The sequence below is a fragment of the Sylvia atricapilla genome, chromosome 7, assembly GCF_009819655.1.
Source record: "Sylvia atricapilla isolate bSylAtr1 chromosome 7, bSylAtr1.pri, whole genome shotgun sequence".
Lineage (NCBI taxonomy): Eukaryota > Metazoa > Chordata > Aves > Passeriformes > Sylviidae > Sylvia > Sylvia atricapilla.
Window position 1 is genome coordinate 1,864,528 of NC_089146.1, and position 16,649 is coordinate 1,881,176.

At 42.8% G+C, this 16,649-nt stretch overlaps 1 protein-coding gene across 1 annotated transcript in view; it reads right to left on the bottom strand.

The window, feature by feature from the left end:
• Positions 1-16,649, bottom strand: part of IQCA1 (IQ motif containing with AAA domain 1) — an 88,905-nt gene that overhangs the window by 65,676 nt on the left and 6,580 nt on the right. Inside the window, exons 5-6 of the mRNA XM_066323274.1 lie at positions 15,908-15,979; positions 3,953-4,125 (exon numbers count right to left, since the gene is read on the bottom strand). Of these exons, the coding sequence (XP_066179371.1) occupies positions 3,953-4,125; positions 15,908-15,979 (245 nt within the window). The remainder of the gene's footprint in view (positions 1-3,952; positions 4,126-15,907; positions 15,980-16,649) is intronic.

The following is a 16,649-nucleotide window of genomic DNA, read 5'->3' on the forward strand; positions in this document are numbered from 1 at the left end:
CTGGTTTATTCACAATGGGTAAAGAGTTGAGAAGATGGTGACTGGCTTTGCATACTCAGTGCAAAACTCTAAATGTGAAATTACAGAAAAATGGGTTTGGTTTGGGACAGTCAAGGAAATTGAAGCTAAAACCCCAGCTCTGCTGTATGTTTATAGGAAATTGTTATTAATTGAATGGATGGAATGTGTGGGACTCAAGTGATTACCATCCAGACTCAGATCTATATAATCATAGCAACTGCTAATTTTGGATCATTTGTACTCCTGCTCTATGAACTCTCTTGGAAAAAAATAAAAGGCAGTTCTGTAGGTAAACTGCATGATGCTTCTTCACAAAGCTTTCAAAACCAATTATGTTTCTTTTCTAGTATGGCTGGACAATGCCACATGGAAATCTGCAAGGCTTTATGTGAATAATTTGCAAGCCAAAAAAGAGCAGCTCCATAGAAGTCAGCCCAGGTAAACTGAAGGATGAATGGCAAGGCTGAAAAAGGCAATGTTACATGAAAATTATTTCATCTTCTCTGCAGCAGGATTGATATAAGTAACTGGAACAATTTCATTTAGTCTATTCCTTTGGGTTTTGCTTTCCTTGGCATTTTTATAACCTCTCTTCCTAAGAAGCTGCTTTGGGTCTTGAAATGACTGAAGCTGTTCCCGTGTGCAATGAAAGAGATAAATATTTACAGCAGTTCTCACAAGTTGAGAAATTTAATACATGCTCATTGCTTTTGTAATCTAAGAGTAACTGTGCTGAAAGACAATACCTGCTAATTGTATTTTTTATCACAGTCTTTTCAGAGTGAGGGATAAAATATGGAAGTCTGGGTTTATTTTCTACTCCACACAGCAAAATTTATTTAATTTATTTGTTCTCCTTTATCTGTTTAGGTAACAGAGTATGGAAAATGGTAAACTCTGTCAAAAAGCCTAGCTGAAGAATAATTTACAAGCTACATTTAGCTGTTGATCTCACAGACTGGCTTAGGGGGAGCCAAAAAATATTCTGGCAGGTAATAATTAATGCAAACCTTGACAGATCAGATCTGGCCCTCTCTTGAGCAGGACACAGCTCCCAGTTCTCTGGCAGGAAAGCCTGGATCTGCAGGACACACACACACACACACTCTCTCCCCTTGTGGAGAAATACGCTGAATTTCTTGTTGTCTTCAAACCTATTTTGGATGCCAGAGAATATGTCTGTGGGGAAAGTGATTGTGGTCACTTAGACAGAGGCCTGCTGTGAAGAGCAGGACTGCAGGCAGCTCGCTCTGATTCCTCTCAGCTCTGTAAATCACCGCCTCACTCAGCCAGATTCAAATGAGCTCCAGCTTTGGGCCATGTCCAGCTTGTGCTGGAGCTGATGGCAGCTCTCCCACTGCCTTCACTGGGGGCAGAATTTCATCTGCTAAATCACCAAAAGAGCTTTTATCAATGAGAGCTGTCTGGTCTTGGCTGAACTGTGCACTACCGATTTTCAGGGATCATGACAGACAGTTCATTTGAAAGAGGAGAGTAACAGGGAGTATGATGGGGCTTGGAGCAGCCTGGCCTAGTGGAAACTGTCCCTGTCCATGGCAGGGGGTAGAATGAGATGAGCTTTAAGGTCCCTTCCAGCCCCAACCATTCTGGGCTCCTCTGATCAAACACTGACTGCAACAAGGGTGTCACTGTCCCTCTGCCACGAGCAATGACCCTGCTCTCAGGCAGACCACAGAGCTGCACGTCTTGAGGCAAAAAGCAGTTTTAAGCATAATCAGGCCATTTTGATAGTAAATGGTTAATTATTAAAATACGATATTGCTTCAGATGGGTGGGTTATTGTACAAGGTTGGAAGGGAGTTTTCTCACCCTGTCTCAAATGCAGCAGAGCTAGCCTGACTCAAGCCTTATCTCTAAGCATCCTGTGGGTGTATCTTACTCCCATCTAAAATAATCCCTTGCTCAGGATTATCCATAAAGCTAGCCAAGACCAGTTAATGTGATGAACACCTGCTTTAATCTCTGTTAATTTTCAAATCTAGATGAGATTCAAGGCTACTGAACCTGCCTGGCAGACCAGAAGAGGGTAGCTAAGGAAGCCTTGTAGCTTCTTTAATCCGGTATTCACATGCTGGGCTACCGAAGGTGTGCCTCTAGCCTCACCTAAAATAGATATAAATGTAGCAAGGAAGTCCCATTCTGCTTGTAAGGGCTACAAAAAGAAAGCTCAGCACTTTACATTCCACCTTATGCAGGTACATGAGACTGAGGGCTCCCCTGCATTAGGCAGCAGGAGTTTTGATGAACTGCCCTCTCAGCCATCCCTCTCCACCTCCCTCCACTGAACCATGCCTTCAGCTTCCTCAAATGATCCTTTGGATGGGCCAGGCTGCTGGTTGGCTCCGCTGTTAAGCGTCTCTGTGGACCAGATTTAACTTTTAATAGTGTCTCATAATGTCTTTAAAGAGGTTTATAGCTCAGCCTGGTTTTCTGGGACATTGCCTGTTCCCTGCTAATCTGCTACAGAAACATTGCCATTGGTTCCTGCAGTATTTCAGGGAGCTCTCCCCCAGCTCCACAGCCAAGTTAATTGGACACGATTGACCTGTGGTAGAGAATGACTATTAGGTGAGGAATATTAAGAAAAGAGAATAAGATCTCTCTGTACCTCAGAACATGCTGGGAGCTGTGGGGAATGGCAGGAAATGACAGCTCAAGGAGTGTGCAGAGCAGGCCCTGGGAGAGGGTTGATTTAGGGAATGGGAAAGCGCTTTGTAATAACTGAGGTTTGTAAAACCAGCAGCTCTTTCTAAAGGAGAGTAAAAATACGCTGGAGTCTTGAGAGTCTGTAAGAGGCAAAAGTGCAAGCAAGAAGAGAAATAGTTGTGGCAGACCTATGAGAGTGCTGGTTTTGATCATTCTTTCTTTTTTAACAAACACTTCACACTGAAGGAGTCAAGGAACAAACAGGGCAGGATTTAATCAGAATTCATTTGTGTTTCCAACTGGAAACTGCACGCTGAAGGCAAGTCCAGTACCCCGAGCAAACACTGAATGATTAATGGACATGACACAGGTCCACATAACAAATATGAGCCCTGTAACATCACTGAGCAGCTCAAGACACAAAACCAGTTTGCAGAGCAGCTTTATGCAGAGCAAATGAAACCTGGCTTGCCAAATCCTGGAAGTTTTGTTTGCTTCTTCCCAATTTACTTTTTACACACTAATCCTCTGGATGGGGCAAATCTCATAAAATTATAAAACCAGCCTATATTCCTTAGCACAAGAGTTTCCAGTGTCAGAATTGCCAGTCTTTGTCTGAAGTAAACTTCTTGAGAGAAGCAGAGGTGTCAGCACCGGGTTTAAAATTGTGTAAGTATGTGCTTAACTCTACTGAGACGTGAAGTTTCACTGAGGTCAGCAGCACTGCCCGAGTAAAGTTACATTTGGAGGAGTGGCTCGAAGGTCAGGCCTCAAGAACAAAAGTGCTTCAGATTCATGTGGGCTGCTGGATAATACCTGCAGCAGGGTGGCAGTCCCAGTGACGTGATGAGATTTGCTATGGCAAATAATGGTCCTTCCATCTCATGGAAGAGCGAGTTCACCCTCTTAAACCTTATGTATTCAGACAGGGAGAAAAGTCACAGCTCCTGAAGTTTAGAGGGTGCCGCTTGTAATTCCAAAGGCTGAGCCCAAGGTAATGTGCAAAGTGAAGGTGCCCCACTCGACTGTTTGTGGACCTGACCCACAGGCAGTGGCTGAAGCAGCACCTCTGACCCTGGCGAGGAGCAATGCCTAGTCAGGAATCCTCCAGCTTGGGATTTGGGCTTTGCAGCTGGTGCAGAACCAACTCCTCATCTAGGACTGGCACCACTGCCTTAAAGATGGATTTTGCAGTTTCTAGGAACTCAAAATCAGGGCCCTTTGGAGCAAATGGACTGGTTAATGGGCAAGTGTTTCTGCTCACCGGCACTCAAGGAAGCACTGGGTGATCTGGTCCTGGAGGGTTTCCTTGATGTGGGGCCCCTCTGTTGTCCTCAGCTCTTGCCTGAAGGATATGTCCTCTCTTTTCTGGACTTCACCTTCCAGGACATTTGCTTTCTGCAAACAGCTCATTGCCTCCGAGTCAGGAGGCAGGCTCTGAAAACAAGAGGAGAAAATAAAAGGTATGAATGAAAAGGAACTTAGTATTTACCGGAATGCCAGGTTGACAGTGAATCTGAGCTTAAGCCTTAATTTACTTGCAGGAAACCAGGAAAGAAAATAACCCTGTGCTCATAAAAAGTGCCTGGATGCACACAATAGTCTATTGTTGGTATTTCAGCATTAATTAACAACACTGCAATGTACAAAAACAACCTTTGCAGCGTGGGATCCCAGCATCTCAGTGAGACAGGTGAGAAAGCTGCTGTTCTGCAAATGCCAGCTTTATTCATGTCAGAAGGGTGCCAGAGAATTTTTTAATTGAATTTTCAAATGTCTGGACTTCCCATTGGTGATTTTAATTAGCCAGTATTGTTTTGAATTTGTGCACTGAAATTTTTATATGCACTGCTTGGTCAGTGGTTTCCTGGTATTTTGTTGCAGCTGATCAGACTCCTTTAGGAAATCAACTTCCCTTAAGGAAACAACAACAACAAAAAAGGAATAAACAACCCCCCCAACACTGCAACAAAAAAATCACTGCTCCCCAAGTTTCCCATGATTTGATAACCTTGGAAAGAAGGGCTTCTCAGCCAGTTTCAAGTCTTAGAATAATTTCTGCTCTATGATTGGTTTTACACATGTAGTGTGAGGGAGAAAAATGAAAGTCTTTCTGGTATTCGAATACAAAAGCATGAAAAAACCCATCTATGTGGGTGGGCTGAAACTTCGCATTTTTCAGCTCGCAATCATTGATAAAGTTAAGATGTTCCCAGTGTTTTATGACACCTTACACCTTATAAGTGTAGAGAAAAATCTACTTCAAAAATTAACTTGTGAACCAGCTTTGTGGTTTTAGGTTTTGGGTTTTTTTAATTCTGGAACAAATTGGGTTTTTTCATGTACTTGGGAATTATTAGTCATATTGTCTGATGGTGTATGGCAAATTTAAGAGGGGAAAAGAGGAGAAAATATGACAATCTGGTTTTGTAGTACGATTTTATTACTTTTCTAAGCTAGCGACTGATATGCATGGCAGCACACATGAACAAAAGCTTGGTTTGCATGAAAGAAAAACCAATATAATTTTGCTCTGGCTTTTCAACTTCAAAACATATAGAAAGAGTCCTTAACTGGCACATCTCAGACTTATTCAGTAATGCACTTTTCTTGCTCTGGTGATGTATTTTCTGGTGTGCTCCAAGTCCCAATTCCAGAGGCCTCCCGCAAAGACATAAAGCTCTGTCAAAGCTTTGGCCGGCTCATATTTAAGATCTGTTATTCTCTGTTTTTCCACGCTTTCACCAGCTTCCAAAAATCACTAATAAGTGCCAAGCAAATTTGGTTTCATTGAGCACCCAGAGGGATCCCAGAGTGTCCAAAGCAAGCACAGAGGCCCCATTCAGGAAAGCAATTTACTGCCTTCCCTGCATCTGGGATGTCTGACTTGCACTGTGCTACAGGAATCGGTCAAGGCCACCAGGGAGAAAATATTCAGGAGGAAATAAGAGCAGCAGTGTGGTTTTGAAAGGTGACTGCACATGTTCCCTTCCTGAATCCATGACCCCAAGCGCTGCCTTTTACCCTGAGATGTTACCTTTGCTCAATTCCCAGTTTTCAGGGAAGTCAAGTGTTTCCAATCTTCCCCCCTCACCAGCACCTATTTATAAGTAAAACACAGCTACTATTAACAGTGTTTATTTGTATTTCACCATTGCTGATGTTAAATGAAGCCCAGGAGAGCCAGATGTGATGCTGCTCTCTCAGGGGCTCATTTGGAAACAAGAGGAGTCCCTCAAGGCGAGTTTTCCAGACTGATATCAAAACCCAACTCCTTTATTTGTCTCCCTACAGCAATCCTCAGGGGATTCCTTAGAAAGTCCCGTGAGATGGACATGAGGATACCTGCAGCTTTAGGGAGGCTCATCTGTGGCTGATGGAGAGAGACAGGCTCCTCTCCAGAACAGCCTGAACATTTAAAGGTGAACTGTCATCAGGTGAGCAGTTTATTGAGGCTGGGAAGGGTCAGCTGCTGCACCACCTGAACTTCTGGGTGTATGATCCCTCCCTTCTCCTGCTCTGGCACTCACCTGACCCCACAAGGAACCAGTTCAGCTTCCCTAAAAAGTGGAAAATAATCCCTTTTGTCTTTTCCTCTCCTCCCACCTCCTCAAGTTAATAATTTCCCACTATAGCAAGGTGGATCAGCCAGCCAAGAAGCAGCTGAGGGCCAGGGCCACAGCAAGGGAAGTGGTGGACAGCGGGACCAGATCAACGTGGGGAGCAGCAGCACAGGCAGCAGAGCTCCTCCCTGCCATCCCAGAACCTTGGGAGCTTCTCTGAGCTGCTCTCCACTGCATCTTGAGGGGGCCTTGGCTGACCAGCTCCTCCCACTGTGAATTTATTCAGCCTCCCTTTCACCAGTCCCAAAGCCAGACGAGGTAAACTGGCAAGGAGGTGCCAACGTAAGATCAGCAGCAGGAAATTCTTATCCCTGAAAAGTGAATTGCTACAGCCCATATCTACAGTTGAGCCCAGAGACATGAAGCTGTTCTGGACACAGTCCAGGTAGCTCTGAAGCAGCTGGCTCAGATGCTGATAGCAACATGGCCATGGGATTTGTTCTGGCTGGCAAAACCCAGCCGAGCCCTGAGTAAATATTTGTGCAGCTCCCTGTCTGAGCACCATTCAGTTATCAATACATCTGCTGATACGAGTTTATGAGCTGTACTCAGCACCAAGGCTGAAGTGCAGACATAAACCTGCAGAACAACTTATGAGAAGCTCTGTTCTATTTACCCTTTGTACGTTTTTTAAATTCTCCTTTCCAGACTGTTTTACTACAAGAAAACAGAAGAAATGAGAATTACTTCTAGAACAAGACTCCAGCCATTCACTTTCATTATTTCCCTAAAGAAAGGCACGAAAGAGAACAGGGCAAGTTGACGAGGCTGTATTCTCTCCTTTCCCCCCCAGTCCTCCTGATTTCTTTGGCAATAACACACTCCAGCTGCGATGGGCGAGGGGAGCACGGAACGAAGAGCACAGCTGGCTGTGATAAATGAGGCCTGAAGGACTCAGGGCTGGCTAATGTGGAACATCCACAGCATGCCCTGTTCATGAGGGAAGAGCAAGAGGCCAGCATGTGCCAGGAATGTAAGGTTGGCTCCTGTTCTGGGAGAGGAGAATGAGGAAAAAAGCACTGACTGGCAGCAAGGGCATCATGCCACGGGCACTTGATTTTTAAATAAAATAGCACAGGTGAATGTACATCTGGCTTGACTTTCTGTTCTGTCACTAAAATCGGTGCAGTCATGTAAACAAAAAAGGAATGGACTTGAGAAAAACAAGGATGAGGAGACATCAAAAGAATTTATGTGTTTGTGGGCTAACAAGTGAAATGGGGACTATCTTAAAAACAGCTTCCTTGGACTACAGGAACCGATCCAAGCACGCGGATGTTCAAGGAAATGAATTAATTGATAAAGTAGGGAGTGAATAAGAAGATGAACTAGACAAAACTAAGTGTGGAAGGGAATTCAGCAACATAACCATATTTAGATTATATATTTAAGACACTGGAGCACCGGGAAGTGCTGAAGAGATGTAACAAGATGTCCAGAGGATGGAGCTGCCAGTTCTCTACCATTTGTCAAGAATTTTCATGGAAAATGCTTTTCTTCTGTTGAGTAAATGATGATATAAAATGTTTTAGACTGTTAAAACACTTGAAAAAAAAGAAAATAAGCTATGAATAGCATAGGTGATAACTTCCAGCTTTACAGCTGAAGAAAGCCACTCTGTTAAACTTGTTTTATTTTGTCCACAGTGTTCTTGACCTAATCACAGAAGTATGTGTCAGCCTAAACCTCACCAGCTTCAGAGTTTAACACATTCCTAACCCTGTCTCAGGAATGAGGAGCCAACTGCACAACCTGGGGTCTTGTGTTCATCTTCAGGTGCTCTTGGGCCTTCAAAAGGAGAACAGAATCTCTCCAACAGCCCTGCTGGAGGTTCTGTTCTCTTGTCAACAGGCAGAACTCAGAAGAAAATAGGTCTGAAAAAGCTTTGGCCATCTGAAGATGCATGAGGGAATACGAAGTGAAATGGCTGGAGAGTGCCAAGAGAGAGGATGAATTCCAACAGCTCCAGCAGGAATGCTTCCCTGCTGGCCAGCCTGTGACCTGTGCCTTCCAGTATCATGGAGGAGCTTTTCTTGTTTCCACATGGCTGTTGTGGAGCTCTGAAGTTATCCTGAGTGTGCTTCCATAGCCCTCTAACGTGCATGGAAGGAAGACAAAAGCCAATTTCTTTCTAACATCCCTTCTCTTGGCGCCTCTAATGTCCCTGCTTCTGAATCAAAGGGAGGCATTCTCCAGGAAGATGCTAATAAATGGCTTTTCCTTGGGGGAAGAAGCATTTTCCCATCTCTAAGAAATTTCTCTGGCCATGTGAAATTCAAATTTGTTAACTTGCCCTACAAACAGCAACTCATTTAGAAACAAATTACAAATATTAGATGGAGACAGTGAACTTGATAATGCAATGCTGCCACATCAGTTGTAGAATAATGCATCTTAATGAAGGCTTCCCATGTGAATAAACCATTATATTTACAAGCTTTTCACAGTTAATGACCCAGAACTGGATAACGAAACTCACATTTTTAGTGTGGTCCTCTGTCAGCAAAAGTATACATATTAATAATTGATGTTGCTGTAAAAATAGGACATAATATGAAGATTCCTGAGTTTGTGGGAAAATAGGACTACACGGCCCATTAACTTAAAAGGCTTATCTAATGTTTGATGGGCTTTGTCTTTAAAATCCTTGTTTAAATTAATAAGGCAAAATGGACATTTGTCTAAAAGAGAATTTTATTCCAACTCATCAGTCACGAACATGCTGATAAGATTCTTCTGTTCTTTACTCATTCCCCAAAGAATTTAGGTTTTAGGGAAGAGGACAATGCACCAGCAGAAGGGAGAAGATACTTCCTACACCTCCAAGGTAAGTCAGTGGGATGAAGGACCATGTAGGTGATAAGGGAACTGGAGAACCTCCCACCTGGAGACAGGGTGAGGGACCTGGGGATGTTCAGCCTGGAGAAGAGAAGGTTGTGTGGAAACCTCAGAGCCCCTTCCAGTATCTCAAGGGCTTACAAGGAGGCTGGAGAGAGCCTGGAGTGACAGGACAAGGAGGAATGGCTTCAGACTGACAGAGAGTAGGTTTAGATTGGGTATCAGGAAGGAATTCTTCCCTGTGAGATTGGGAAGGCCCTGGCACAAGGGTGTGGCTGCCTCTGGATCCCTGGAAGTCTCCAAGGCCAGGCTGGACAGGGCTTGGAGCACCTTGGGATAGTGGAAGGTGTCCTTGCCCGTGGCAGGGGGTGGGATGGGATTATCTTTAAAGCCCATTTCAACCAAAGCACTCCATGATTCCACAAAACTGTGTGTTTTCCCTCCGCAGCCTGGGACTTGGATTGCCCAGATCCCTTTCTTGGCTGGGAAGCCTTGCCTTAGTGCTTAGTCAGCTCCCCAGCAGAGCCTTTATTGTTCATTATAAAACACTTGGAGGTGTGCAGGCTGGCTGAGCACACTCAGGGCTGCTCTTCCTCACTGAGGAGGAGGAGGCCCTGCTGTGGAACTAACTGCTCCTCAATTGTTCCATTACGAGGGAAAAGAGGCTTGGTGGCAGTGAAATAAATACATTTCATTTCACTCCACGTCAGAAGGCTAACGTCCCTATTATGCCTGAGAGGTAGATTTACTGCAGCTTTTATTGCTGGGTACTTAATTTAGGACAGCTTCTTGTCGTAGGCCTGGAACAGCAGAGCTGAAGCAGATGCTCCGTGGTTTTATGGGGCTTCAGGAAATGTTCTGTCACAGCCAGGATTGCCCGTAATTGTAAGATTAAAAGATGCTACAGTTGTGTGGCATATTTTTCATTACATTTACAGTTTGCTTCTCTGGGGGAGGAGCTTTATTTCCAAATATTTTTAAAGTAATTGATTGTAATAGTTACTTACTTTAACCGGTGGTGAAAGTGAAGTTATTTTTTTATACATTTGGACTACACAGGCATGTAGACTAAAATAATTTACTATCAAAGCAGCTGGGGTCTTGATCTTTACTTACAACTATTAATCTTTAGGTGGAAAGTGTCCCTGCCCATGGCAAGGGTGGAATAAGATCATCTTTAAAGTCTCTTCCAACCCAAATCATTCTGTGATTCTACGATACGATTCTACTGAATTTTGGACTGTGTTCCAAACTGCATATTAAAGTTTGCTACAGGATTAAACTATGTCCTTGCTTTATTTCCTCAATATAATTTGCCTGGCTGAGGGAAGTATAGATTTTAAAGAGGTCTCTTATCTTGTGAATCATAAAATCATGCAATGGTTTGGGTTGGAAGCACCTTAAAGCCCATCCAGTTCCAACCCCCCAAATGAAAATTGTATTAATAGAGGTTCCATGGTACACAAATGATGATAGCCACATCAATTATATGGCTGAATTCCTAAATTAGGCACAAAAAAAAAAAGGGAACAAGTAAGCAAAATATATTGCATTCATTAAAGCTTCCCTACTCTCTGACTCACTCCAATGGCTTTGCCAATTAAAGTAATTGTCATATGCGTTCAAACAAAGTAGTTGTAGTAGGAGGGCTTGCTGAAAAAATACTGAAAATGGTTGGTTTAGAGATTTATATAATATATATTTAGAAATCTACTCACATGTAGCACCTTTTAGGAAGATAAAGAAAATTTGAATTGGACGAAAGGTTTACATTCAGGGCCAGATGAGTTTATATAATTTTGGTTATGTTTATTTCTGATATGATACCTGGGCACGCTGTTATACTTGGACTAAACATGGCAAGAATGTTTTGGGCTCTGAAAGGCAGTGATTTCATTGTTAGTACGAGTGCAGCCAATAAAAGCCAAATTATTTAGCATACTTCTTTCTTCCCAGAATCTTTCTGTTTCAAAAATAAGCAGGCTTAAAATTTCTATAGAAAACAGGACACATTAGTTATCACTGCTGAGATGTGAAATAACAGAGGACTTAGTGCTGACATCCAGGCAAGCAAAAGTCATTTTAATCTTAAGCTTGGCAAAACCAGGCCTGATCTGCACCACTGCTGTAGCTGCCCACTTTTAGGAGCTGATGAAATATTTTAAATTTCACTTGATGGAGTTTGTAGCTTGTTAAATCCTGTATAATATTTATTTAGTCATAGTCTATAATGTTTACACAGAAAGCTATTCTGGGAAATGCTGATTTTTTTCTGACTGGATGAAATGAATTATATTTATCAGGAATTCAGAGGAGAAGGAATGTTTGGCAGACTGTTTTCTCAGTTATAAATAAAGTGTTAACCAAGAAAACATGCCTAAATTAGGGTATGCTTAAAAGAGGTAAGAAAGAGAGAACAGCTTTTTATTTAACACCATGCAGATCCTTTCAAGCAAAAAGGATCATGGAATGGTTTGGGTTGAAAGGGATCTTAAAGCTCATCTTCTTTCATCACCTGCCAGGGCAGGGACACTTTCCACTATCCCAGGTTGGAAGGATGTTGGAAATACCATGTAAGAGAATCATAGAACAACAGGTACTGCACCACTAACTGTTTGAGAAGGGCTGGAATTTCAGGATAGAGCTGTGTAAGTGCAAATTCACAGCTGTGAGACCCTACACTGCGGTTTGGCTTGTCCTGCAAATCTTGGAAGTCTGATATTCCGGGAGATGCGTTTTTCTGAGGACCTTCAGGAGCAGCTGAATCTGGTGGTGATGTGTGATGAGGAAAACCTGATGCTCCAGCAGGAAGCCACAGTGGCTCCACACGGCTCGTGCATCTTGCTGAACTGTATCCATTTGAGAGAAAGGACATAAGGGACCATGGGGCTTTGACATAAAGAACCAGGAGAATTTCTTAAGCTATGGAATATTTTCTGAAGGGATGGATTCCTGTGCTGCTGGGATTGCAGTTCTTCTGATGAAAATGAAAGGAATTAATTTCTTTCATGAAATGAAAGGAGTCAGCCTAGTCCAGGGAGAAGAGGCTTAGGGGAAAATGTGGTGGAGAGAGGGACTTGTCTGTCTGTATTCTTTTTTCCTGGACTCCTCAAATTCCTGCTCAGCAGGTTTAGGGAAGGCAGTTTGATTCACTCTGGGTGGTCCAGAAACAACAAAATTCTCAGGAGGTTCAACAACAACTTTTATTTGACAACGTTGGAACATCCTGGAATATAAGGCATGTGGCAAACTTTAACTTCTCCAGACACAACAGAGGATTTACCAAAGCACTGACTGGAAGTTTTCGGTCTGGCTTCCAGAATACTTTGAGAAGAAGGTGGTAGAACTGGACAGAGTACTTGGAGCAGTGCCCAGTGCAGGGGAGGCATCACCTCCCTGCTCTTGCTGGTCACATCAGTCCTGTGACAGGCCAGGTGCCCCTGGCCACAGCTGGGCACATGCTGGCTCTGTGTTCTTCCCACCTAATTGCTTCAAGCCAACTGTTCCTCTGGTCCCCAACATCCTCCTACCCTCTCATAAATCAGCCTGATGGCAAACTGCTTATCCTAATGTTTTAGGTTAAACCCAGCCTTTCCTCTTTCCAGTAGCCTGTGCTCTGAGATTATAAGCACAACTTCCTGCAGGAGGGTGGATCCAGGACCAGGCTCGGGCTGTTCTGCACTGCCCTGAGACACAGCAGTTGCCAAAAGCCAGGTCCCATGCCCAGCTGCACTGAGCTCGGCAGCAAAATTAAACAATCATAACCTCTGAACAGGGTTTTTAGTGACAGGGAATCTATAAATGCCAGAAGAACAGAGCAGTTTGAAAACCTGGTGTGTTAAATTGAGCTGGGATGGGAAAACAGAGCAAGGAAACATGGGTTTGCTCAGACATCATGTGGGTGCTCTCAGACAAGTCCATGTGTTTTTCTGCCACATCAGTGTGGTTTAAACACAATCCCGTACCTGGAGCAGTGGTTCTGGTGGTCACACTGGAGCTGGCAGTAAACAGCCCTGTGGCAGGAATGTAAGGAAGATCAGGAGGCGGCTCAGGATACAGTTATCAAGATATATGTGCTCTTAGGAGGCTTGCTTCTCTTCACAAATTAAACTGGGACTGTAAAGTGTGATTTATCAGGGCTTTGGAGAACATATGCTGAGGGAATCATGATGTTTTTGCAATTAGGCTTTAATTAATAATAATAATAATAATAATAATGAAGCTTTACTTTTGAGCCAAGAAAAATCTCTCTACCATAGGCTTGCTCTCTGTCATCAAGCAAAAAGATGAAATAGAATCGAATTCCAGAAAAGATACATATTTTTTTTGTGAAGCAAGTAGAGAGTAAAGAAAATAACACTGAATTAAGCAAAAGACTGGACAAGGTTTGACACTTATTTTCCTGTTTTGTAGGCGAACGCAATTGTATTTTCCCAGAAATCTTTTACACAGAACTTCAAATGGATCAGCTTTTTGTGCAAAGTAATCTTTGTCTGAAAGCAACACAGACATTTTTTTTTAAAAAGCCCTAATTATAAGAGAAACTATATTTATTGCAACAAAAGTCGAGTCTCCTTTGGGATGGACTTGGAGTAATGGATGGTTGGGTCTTCTAATTTATCTAAGTCATGCAGCATTAGGAAAGCAAATTCAACATATTTACACATGAAGATCTGTGGTCATTTTTTAGAGGCCTGACGTGATCATACATCAAAGGGACTTGACCTTTGGAGCTCTCTGCCTATCTATCAGTGGAAACCAATGTCTGCTTCCTTTGGAGATCAGGGAAGGGAATGCAGCATGGAAAGGAAAAGGGAATATAAACCCCCTGGAAAGAGGAACAGATTTTTTAAAATTTTATTTAGAGGTATCAATTTTTTTTCCCCACATGCTTTGATTATAAACTTGATAAAGAGCAATGAGTCAGAGTGCAGAGGAACAAACATCAATTCTCTTGCTTTTAAATGGAGGTCAGGAACTGAATGCACTTGATGTGTTTGGTTTTAATTCCCTTCATCCCTCTGATGATATAGATTACATTATGCTCCCCATAAACCAGGCTGTTCACATCCTAGTTACCAGTTCCTCCCACACTGGCCACCATGAAATGAGGGCTTGGCTGTGAACCCTTAGATAACTGATGCCAGATTTAGATTTCCTTCCTAAGGACTCAACAGAAACGTCATGGGATTTGACAGGAAACAATCCCTTGTTCTGCAAAAGGTGCCATTTCTAACTCATTTTCAGTACATCCCAAGTATTTAGGTCTGCACTAGTCAAAATCTCTGGGAATTTTGTCTTAAACAGAGGCAGAATTTGCACCCAAGATTCTGTCTAGCTGTTAGAGACCAGCAGATACTAAAGACAGTAATCCCTAAGGTGTCACCTGTATTTAACATGGCAAAGATTAGGGAAATGTACATTTTCCTTCCTAAAGATAAGGTATTAATGTTATTTTTAACTGATGTGAGATGTATTCTCTAGGCACAATCAGTTTTCAGAACCCTATAAAGCAGCTAAGGGAAATTTCATTGCCGGGCAAGAAAATCCCCCAAAATGCCTGGGAAAAGCAGAAAGCATGTTTTGAATCAAAATTAAATTACGAGTTTATAAATTAATTGTTGGAATCCTAGAAACTTAGAATTTGGGCTTTTAATTAATCACTTAAGAACTGTAGACTATGGAAGCAGAAAAAGACTTAACATATGCAGAGCAGTGCTGAATGTTTCTGTGATGTGCTGCTGCTTCACTAGAACTTTACTAGAGCTTGGTACAAGGGCTGTGCTACTGCAGCTGGACTTGGATGAGGCTTGACACCTGTTAGTGCCATCAAAAACTCGGAGGGGGGCAAAAAAAAATGTTAACAGTAAAGAATTTATCCTATTTTTTGGGTGTTTGTTGCAAGGAAGGGGGTGGGAGGAACAGATTCCTTGTGGAAAGGGTGCTTCAACTTTTTTCTTTCACCCCTGTGCAATTTAACTCGCTGTGGGCAGATATTCACTTCCCTGTGCCTCTGCAGCGTGATGTAAGGAAGATTTTGATTATTTTCACACGGACTTAGAGAATATTATTGGATTAACATGGCAGTTCTTAGGTTTCTCTTCCCTGTTCTTGACATACACAGGCAGTGGCTTCCAAAGGGGTGGGAGAAGAGGATTTTGCTTCTTTAATTGAATATTAGGAAAAAAAAATTAATTATTTTAGACCACTGTAAGGGGTGTCAGGCATTGGAACAGGCTTCCCAGTTAAATGGTACAGTTACCATCCCTCGAAGTGTCAAAAAATGTGTCATGTGGCACCTGAGGACACAGGCTAGGGGTGGGCTTGGCAGCGCTGGGTTAGTGCTTGCACTTGATGATTTTAGGGGACTTTTCCAACCTCCATGAATTTTACTCCAGACATAAGGCAGCTCACCAGTCTTGAAATCATGACTGAAAAGCTGACTAATAAAAAAAATTCCTTGCAGATCATGCCTAGGTCAAATTCCCTGGAACCCATGGCAAATTCTCCATAGCCAGTTTCCACATCTGCCACACACATTGGAGAATATATAGACAGCCCAGACCCATTCAGCAGAAGACAAATGGTGCTACTCCTGTGCCATTTATCATTTCACTTGAATTCTGTATTCCTTGGAGACTCCTTTAAAAACAGGAGGAATCGTAGAAATTAATTCCTCCTCTTGGGCTGAATTATAAAAACCTGAAGAACAAACAGGAGTGGGGCATTTTGTGTTCTGGAGGCCCAGCTCCACTTACCATGCCCAGAAATATCATTTCCTCCTCTCTCAGTTTCTCTGTTTTCTTGCGCTGGCTATACCCACGCCAAACCTGGATTGTAAACACAACTCTAATGAGATAAATGGGCCTTGGTACAGCTTCCTTTTCTGGGGCAGACACAGGAAAAAACAAATAGAGGAAGGAAAGGCACAATATACAATTGAAACTATTGCTTTTTAACAGGTTGCCATCTGCTATTTTTTTAAAAAAAACAAATTCTGAGGTTTGTTATCCCTCATGCTGCTCTGGGTGGCTTCTAAAAGCTGCCACTGCTTCATGAAGTTTAGACATAAGATTTAGGCTGAGCTCCTGCTCTCATCAGGCTCAATTGTCTGAATTATTCATGTGCAAGAACTCTTTGTGGAATTTAGCACTGACCTCCCTCTGTCCCTTTTTCTGGATATGGAATGAACCGTTCCCCTAGAGATCACAGAAAAAAGCAAGAATTCAGAGATGCACTGAATTCCAAGCAGAGGCCAGAAAGAGCAACTGAGGTCATAAAAATCAGAACGGAAAAACAACATGTAAGTTGCAAAGTCATCCTGCATTGCCAGTGCAGGACTGCTTCCATTGATCTTACATCTAGGCTCCTGTCCCATTTTCTAAAGAGGTTTAAATGAGGTCTTTGACCTTGCTGGACACCCTAAAAAGAATCATTTCAGAAAGCTTCCCATCCTGTGAGCTGCGTTTCTGTCTACAGCTGCTCTCCTGACCAGAACAC